Genomic DNA, 8,718 nt, shown 5'->3' on the forward strand with positions numbered 1-8,718 from the left:
GGTTTCAGCTATGCAAGAGGCTTTCACAAACCTTATTTTCATGTAACGCTTCACAGAAAATGTGGCAGCTGGACAATGCCGGAGTTATTTATGCCAATTTTACAAATAAAAGAGCCAAAAATATTAAATTCCTCCTCAATGTCAAAGTCAGTCACGCTCTATCACCGAGTACACTGCAGCTCCGTGAAAAAATTAAAGCATGCTTTGTTCAAAGATTTACTTTTTTTTTTGGTGGAACGGGGGATTGAACTCAGGCCCTTGCGCTTGTCAGGCAAGCACTTATTCTACTGAGCCATCTCCCCAGACCCAAAAGATTTACTTTTAATAGTCTCAAGAGAACAAGGTATAAAGTGAGAAAAAAAAATTTTCCAGTTACAGTTTCACTGTATACAATGACAGTGAGGGGAACATCTTCATTTCAAATTTCCCCCGCACATGCACACAGAGAACAAAAGGATTCCGAGCTCGTTGTTTGTGTTTGTACCAAGGATCAAACTCAAGACCCTGCGCTCGCCAGGCAGGCGCTCATGCCTCGGAGCCGTCTCCCTGGCCCCTTTACCTTGTATTTTGAGATGAGGTCCCCATGGCTGTCTCTTTGTCCCAATAACTGTTCAGCTCTCTTCATGTACAACTCAAGCTCCCTCTGTGACTCTTCCACCTTGCGCTTAACGTCCGACTCCAGCGACGTCTCAGTTGAGTTCTTCAGTGCTGCACTGAGTTTTACCATAGTGATCTATAAAGGCAAAACGACAAAACAAAACAGCACTCACAACTGGCCCAACTTCTTAGTAAATCCATAAGCTAATTGTTTTTTTCCAGTACCAATATGTATTTGTCCAGTAGACACAGGCATATTTATTACACTTCCATATTCAGTATACTCAAAATCATAAAAAAAAAGAAGGCCTCACAAAACATTTCCAAGGGTCAGGGCCATCGACCCTCTTCTGCATCCACTAAACACTCCATTTTAAGAAATAAATTCGCATCAGCCAAATAGCTCAGCAGATTAAATCTCGGGGCCTGCCATGCTGGCCCTGCCCCCAGGGCAAACTGAGACTGGTCATGGCGTCACAGGCCTATAATCCCAGCTCTTGGGAAGCCGTAGACAGGCAGATCACTATGAGTCCGATCTAGTAGTGAGACCCTGAACACCCTATAGCCCCTTCCCTAAAATTAAAAAAAAGTTTAGGGGGCCAGGGAGATGGCTCAGTAGAATAAGTACTTGCCTGGCAAGCACAAGGACCAGGATTCAATCCCTAATTCCACCAAAAAAAGAAAGAAAGAAAGAAAGAAAGAAAGAAAGAAAGAAAGAAAGAATATGAAAGAAAGACCTGGATTTTCTCATTAGCTTCTTGAATCTTCGCTTGAAGGCCAACCATGAGCACATGCTGGAGAGACTCTGGGCCTGAAATATTTTGAACATCCATTTGCAAAGCATCTTCAGTTCTGGCCAGAAGTTCTTCAAACATAGAGCCTTTGGCACAGAGGTGCTACAAAACAAATTAAAGCGACATCACAGTACAACATTTGGATCACATGTTAACACATTAACAATAGCATCAGAAAACCATAACATGCTAATTATTCACCCAGAAGGAGGAAAATCTGCATTCTGACCACTGTTACTTTAAAATCCATTTTGAGCTGGGCACAGGGGCACATGCCTATAATCCCACCTGCCCAGCAGGCTGAGGAAGGAAAACTGCAAATTCAAGGCAAACCTGGGTTATGTACTAAGACCTTGTCTCAAAATAAAATCAAAAATGGGTTAAGAGTACCACTCGGTGGCAGAGTACCTGCCTAGTGGGTTATTCTTCCTATAGTAAACACTTCAATAAAATAAAGAAAAAAATTAATTAATTAATTAAAATAAAATAAAGATAAGAAAACAACACCAATAGAAAGAAATACATTGAGAGGACAGTAATCTTAAATGAAGCTTTTCTAAGCCAAGCTAGTAGGGAAGGAATCAATAAATGTTACTAAAGAAACTTATCTCTAGAAAATAATCTTTTCAAACTATGCCTTCTGAGAGAAAACCTACTGGTAGAATAGAAACCAGTCGCAAATTACAGCTTCCCCAGACTTAAGAGTCACGGCACCTGGAAATGCTAACGCTAAATGTTGGACTGAACGGAGGAAGAGACTTCTTGGCGTTGGGAAAGAACTGACAGGGAAGCTACGATTCGTGGAGAACACAGAGCGAAGAAGAAGGAAGCCATCTGAAACGCTAAGCCCGGTTCCCAGGCAGGAGGCCTGACGCCACAGACACAAGTGGTGCGTAGGCTCGAGCCTCCAGAGACGGCCAGACGATAAGACGCCCAAAGAACAGTAACAGAGACACGCCTCCCGGCGGGCACAGAAATCCCGTAAAGGGTGATTTTAAAAATATGGTAGGTGTCTGAATTCAAAGAAGCTACTACGATAACCCACATAGTGTGGGGCACACCTGTAATCCCAGCACTCAGAAGACTGAGGCTGGAGGAGCGCCACAAGTCTGAGGCCAGCTGGGCTACACGGTTAGTTCAGGACCAGTCTGAACTACATAGCAAGACCCCGTCTTAAAAAAAAAAAAGGTTACTACCCTAAAAGGCACATCACTCTTAGTGTCCCCCGCAAAACACTCTCCCTCAGCACGCACTCGCTTCCCATCGCTCCTGCCACTTTCTGAAGCAGCTCTGGAAGCCTTTTGACAGCATCCTTATGACATGCGATAAAACTATGGCAAACGCTGCTGCCGAGGGCCCTCCAGCAGAAGGCAGGCCCTCAGCGCAGTCTCACCCACCCAACTCACTAGACCTGGCACCATGTGACTTCCAGCTCTCCCCTGAAGTCAAAATGACAGCGACACATTTTAAATCCATTCAGGCCAGGCATGGTAGTGCACGCCTGTAACTCCAGCACTCAGGAGGCTGAGGCAGGAGGATCTCTGCGAGTTTGAGATCAGCCTGGGCTACAAAGTGAGCTTAAGGCCAGCTTGAACTGCAAAGCAAGATTCTGTCTTGAAAAGGACAATAAATAAAATAAAATAAAATTGTAAAACATCAATTCAAGGCACAGAGGCAGCCACAGCAGCGCAACTAAAGACACACATGAAAGAGGACTTTAGGAACTGCTTCTGAAAGTTGTAAGAAAAACGAGGGGATAAACATGTCTGAGGAAAGGGAAATACTCTGAGGGGGATTCATCACCACACGTCTTTTACTGGAATACATTCTTCAAATTTTAGCATTTAGAAATCATACATCATAGGAACACAGGAAATACGAAAAATCAGGGCACCAAGATTCCTTCAAATCTCCGTAATTCATGAGGAACTGAACACAAAGAATACGAAAGTGGATGAAATGGCAGGTAAAGAATTCAAAATAGCTGAAGGAGAACATGATAAAGAACTTCAAAGAAGATACAGATAAAGAGCTGTGTGGCATAAGGGCCACAATGCAGGATGGGAAGGAGCACGTCAAAGGAGAGAGAGGTGCTGAAGAGGAAGGAAAGGAAATCCTGAAAATGAAAAGCATAGCAAGGTCAAGCAAAACCTCAGGAAAGTCTAACTCACACAGAACCAAGCAGAAGAGAATTTCAGAGCTTACAGATAATGCTAAGAAACTACAACACGCAGGTACTAAGAAAGGAAAACAAAAAACAAAATGCAGACATTATGGACAAAACTCTGGGACACAGTTTTTAAAAAATCAAGCTTATGAAATTTTGGTGTAGCAGAGGAAACCAAGGAGCAGACTAGCGGCAGAGAAGATGTGCTTCATGCAACCACAGCAAACTTCCCCAGCCTTGAGAAGGGCAGGAACTGCCTGTACTGCCGGCGCTGACCACCCCGATCAGGTACAGCGAGAAAAGAACTGACCCCACCCCATCATACTGTAAGCCAAACAGCAAGAGAACAGGACAAGGAAGAATACTGACAGCAGCGGGGGAGAAACCCTTGCCACAGAAACAAAGGCGTCGCTGCAGCTCTGTCCTCTGCAGCAGCCTCCAGGCGCAGGAGGGCCGCAAAGGTGTATTTCAGGTCCTGAAAGAAAAGAACTGACACCCTCCATTATGCCATCTGACGAAGTTACCCTTCAGAATCTGAAGTGTAGGCCTTTTCTGAGATAAGCAAAAACTAAACTTCATCTCCACGAAGCCAGCACTGCAGAAGATATTTCAAGGATCCGACCCAAGGAAGAGGAGGGACAGATAAGCTCTTAGGACAAAAATCAAACATGGGGAATACAACCCAGCGACAAGTAGTGGCACACACGTTTCTGTAATAATGCTGGGAGTAAACAGCCTCGTTCTCTAATTAAAAGACACAGGCGGGACTGGCTTTGAGGGAGTGGGAGTCTGGGGAGGCATTTGGCGGCCTCATTTTCTCCTGTTTGTATTTCTTTGTTTTCTGCGATGGAGGTTTGCAGCTTCTTTGGCCCAGCGCCTGGTTCTTTGGGCATGAGCCACACAGGATTGTCTATGACGCTCTTCCCAGGCAATCCAGATACGGGCACATTCAGAAAACCAACCGAGAGCACTAGTGCAAGGTTAAATATCGCACGGTGTGTCATATACAGAGAAAGCCAAAAATGGAGAGGGGACAGGAGAAGAGTGGGAGGGGGAAGGGAGGAAAGGAGGGGAGGGGACAGGAGGGGGAGGGAAGAGAAAGGTGGGAGAAGTGGGAAGGGGAGAGCGAGGGAGAGAAGGAGGTGAACAGCATGGGAGGGGAAGGGGAGGGGAAAGGAGGGAGGAGGGGAAGGGGAGGAGAGAAAGGGGGACAGAGGGGGAGGGAAGAGAAAGGTGGGAGAAGTAGGGAAGGGGAGGGGGAAGAAGAGGGGAAGGAGTGGGAGGGGGGCAGCAGTGGGAGTGGGAGGGGAAGGGAAGAGGGGGAGGAGGGGAGAGGGGGAGAGGAAGGGAAGAGAGGAAGGGGGGAGTGGAAGGGGAAGGGAGAGCAGGGAAAAGGAGGGGAAGGAGAGGGGAAGGAAGGGGAGGGAAGGGGATGGGAGAGGAAGGGAAGGAGGGGGAAGTTCTAGTAATTCCCACATGATCTAGTTGGTATTTGAAGGTGCATGTGAATGTGTTTCATTTATGCCACTCGCTTCTCCTCGCTCATATGTATCGGTTTCTTCTCTGTAAGAGTCTTCTGTGCCTCAGACGTGTACTCTTCACCTTTGGGCCATTCCTTTCAGATCATGATACATGGTGTACTAACTATTGTTATTCCCTAATTATTTTGTCACAAAATTTTGTTTTGCTTCATAGAAGTAGGAAGAATGCTTTTTATATTTTCTTTACAAATACCGACTTATATTACATTAAAATAAAAACCAACAGAAACTAAAAGATGGGATTGAGAAGCAAAACCCAGCCACTGTCCTGCACGGTGGCCGCCTTCGTGCTGTAGGGTGTACCTTTCCTACTTTTGCTCGGCCCAAACTTTCTCTGCAGAACCTGTTTCTTAAGACATGATTTTTAGTGGAAACAACTTATTATTATTATATTTTATTTTTGTGGCCAGCTCAGCCCGCCCTAGGGGCGGGGCTGGCATGGCATGTGGTGCCAGGCATTGAACTGTGGTCCCTGTGCATTTGCCTACGCAGGCGTTTTAGACCACCGAGGTATCTCACTGGTCCCCACAAGACATGATTTTTAGTGGAAACAACTTACTTATTTTTGAAGGATTTTTTTTTTGGGTACTTCAGGGTGCCTTAAGGACGGGTCCAGGGCAGCTTCTGGAGCTGGGCGTCGGTCCCCTGCACCTGAGCAGGGGCCTCAACAACTGAGCTAGCCCCCAGACCCCCTGCAGAGCCTGTTTCTTTCACATTTTTTGTTTATTTCTCTCCAACATGCCATGTAGAGTTTTGTTTTTGCATTGCTTTGTTCTTTTTCCTGTCTCTCCCTTGGGCTGTGGACCTCAAGAGACATCTTGAGGTGGGAACTGTTTCCTGCTTTTCTCACCATGCGTGGAGGGAGAGGGGAGTGCAGAGCCTCCATGTTTTTCTTCCAGCCTCAGGAGGCCCACAGGCCTTCTTGAACTTTCTCCTTTTCTTCTCTTTCCTATCTTTGGTCACTCACTGTGGCTATAATGCAATAAGCACAGCCAGAAAGCCCGTTATGAACCGAGTTTCAGAACGGACGGTTTAGACCTCATGTGTGCGGCCTACAGTCTAGGATGCTTGTGGGCCCTCACGATTATGGTCTCCTCCACGGTCCTTTACTCAGCTTTTTCATACATTTGAGGAAAATTCGCTGTTGGCCACTTGGTACCTGCCTGAGTAGCCTACTCTCCAAGTCTCTTCTGTGCTTTTCTCCTAGGTGGCCATTTCTTTCCCAGGATGCCATCTCTGTCAGTCACCATCTGTTCTCATTATGTGACCATCGGCCATCTTGTCACATGACTGGCCACCTCTTCAGGGCCAGCCATCTGATATTTCACCATGTTTATTTCCTTTCCTTGTTTCTTCTAACGAAATCTAGGCGATTTAGAAAACATATGCCTGACAGCCTGAGCAAAACAAGAAAACAGCCAGTAAAGCTTACCTCAAGTGATTGTAAGTCAATCTTAGGATTTTTAAAGGTTTTATTCTGTCTCTACCGCCTTAAACAAGTACCGAAGATTTTACTATTGGGGTAAATATGAAAGATACTGTTTCTTAAGTAGCTCCACACTACTGAAGTAGAGCCATCGAGTGAGTGGCTCAAAGTTGCTGACGAGGCCTGATGGGAAGGGGCTCCACAATGATGTGCAGGACTCTCAGATGGCTAGGTAGAGCCATCAGGTAGCCCAACACCCCTAAGGAGTCCCTTAGGGAGCCTCCCAAGGGAATATGGGTTTCTGTCATCTGTTTACTGAAGAAATTTCAGATGGAACCCAGACAACTGTGAGCCAACTGCTGGACACAGCCTTTTCTGTGTTCGCAACTGACTACGCTTTACACTCATCGATCATCAAAGGGAAAACCCAAGGATACCTGAGCTTCCTGTTTTAAGTGCAAGAAGTCTGGACACTGGGCACATGACTGTACCAAACCACCACCTGACTCATGCCACAGATGGGCTGATGGTTCCTACCTCCTGAGAGGGGCTGGGCCAAACAAAACCCTTGTTTCCTACTCTGCAGAGGCCTAAGGGAACCTACAACACCCCTGTCCCTGGATATTACCATCTCCTATGAGGAACCGTGGGTGATGCTGGGTATTTTGGTTGAGCCAGTGCAATTGCTTCACTGTGTTTTGACTTCTCGAGAAAACTTTCTCTCGATCTATAACCACAATGAGAGTCAAGAGCACTCCTACTTAGGGATTCTTTATTCCTGCTCTGAAGTGTCGCTTTATTTTATTTATTTATTTACTTTGTATTTTAGGGAAGGGTTTACAGGGTGTTCAGGGTCTCACCACTAGATTGGATTTGTAGTGATCCGCCTGTTTACAGCCTCCCAAGAGCTGGGATTACAGGTGGGCGCCACCACACCCAGTCTCAATTGCTGTCTTAGGGTGTCCTGGCCCCTGCGCCTGCTTGCAGGTGCTTTAATCTGCTGAGCTATTTGGCCGGCCCTGAAGAGTCACTTTCAAGGCTGTGAGCTTCTAATTGTCCCACAGTGTCCTAAACCCTTGCTAGGAAGAGGTTTACTAACAAACTTGGGGGCAATTCTCTATTTTGGCAAAGGCTAAAGTGGGTTTTACCTGTGGGGACTATTTCAGGTCTCGTTGCCCTAATGAGCCAACAGGTGGATCGCTGCTGCTTCGTGGTACAATGGAGAACCTGACCTAAGAAAACTTCTCCTCCTCTCTACACTAGAAAACAGAAACTGCTCTGGATGCCTTGCCTCCATTACAAGGTCATGCACATCAAAACAAGAAACACAAAAAACATCAGAAATATCAGAGTTAAACTACACCATAAATCAAAAGAACTTAACAGATATCTCCAGAACACTGCGTCCAACAACTGCAGACTATATGTTCTTTTCAGCAGTTTGTGGAGCATTTTCTAAAATAGATATTTTAGTCCATAAAGTGGATCTTAATGACTGTCAAAAGCTAAGTAATTTTTTGTCTATTATTCAAGTATAATGGAACAGAAACATAAATAACAATAGAAATTATACACACATATGGAAATTAAATAATTCACTTTTGAATGATTGATGAGTCACGGAAAACAACCAAGGAAAAAGTTTTTTAAATCTTATAATTAAATGAAAATGAACATCCTAGAATCTCTGACATATAACAAAAGCAGTTCTAAGAGGGAAGTGTATAACTACAAGTGTCTACGTCAAAAAAAAAAAAAAAAATCAGAACGATTGCAAATAAATAACATAATGATGCACCTCAAGGTTCCAGGGTGAAAAAAAAAAGAGCAAATTGAAACCCAATCTAACAGAAGACCAAACCCCCCCCCAAGAATTAATTAATTAATTAATGGGATAGAGAATAAAAGACTACACAGGATCAATGAAACAAAGAGCTGTTTCTTCAAGAAGATAACCTGATTGATAAACCTTCAGCCAAATTAACCAAAAGAAAGAGAAGACTCAAATCTGCATAATTAGAGGCAGAAAGGAGAAGGTTACAACAGATAACACTGACAGCCGGAGAATTACTAAGGACTGCTTTGAAAGTCTACATCCTAATAAATTAGAGAACCTAAAGAAATGGATACATTGGGCTGGAGAGATGGCTCAGTGGTCTAAAGCACCTACTTAGAACAAGCTTAGCAAAAGCA

General features: G+C 44.8%; 1 protein-coding gene across 1 annotated transcript in view; it reads right to left on the minus strand.

Annotated features, from left to right (window-relative positions):
- The window catches only part of Syne2 (spectrin repeat containing nuclear envelope protein 2), a 225,010-nt gene that overhangs the window by 206,796 nt on the left and 9,496 nt on the right, over positions 1-8,718 (minus strand). Inside the window, exons 3-4 of the mRNA XM_023702960.1 lie at positions 1,335-1,493; positions 560-733 (exon numbers count right to left, since the gene is read on the minus strand). Coding sequence (XP_023558728.1) covers positions 560-733; positions 1,335-1,472 — 312 coding nt within the window. The 5' untranslated portion in view covers positions 1,473-1,493. The remainder of the gene's footprint in view (positions 1-559; positions 734-1,334; positions 1,494-8,718) is intronic.

The sequence above is a fragment of the Octodon degus genome, unplaced genomic scaffold (assembly GCF_000260255.1).
Source record: "Octodon degus isolate 3935 unplaced genomic scaffold, OctDeg1.0 scaffold00007, whole genome shotgun sequence".
NCBI classification, from domain to species: Eukaryota; Metazoa; Chordata; class Mammalia; order Rodentia; family Octodontidae; genus Octodon; species Octodon degus.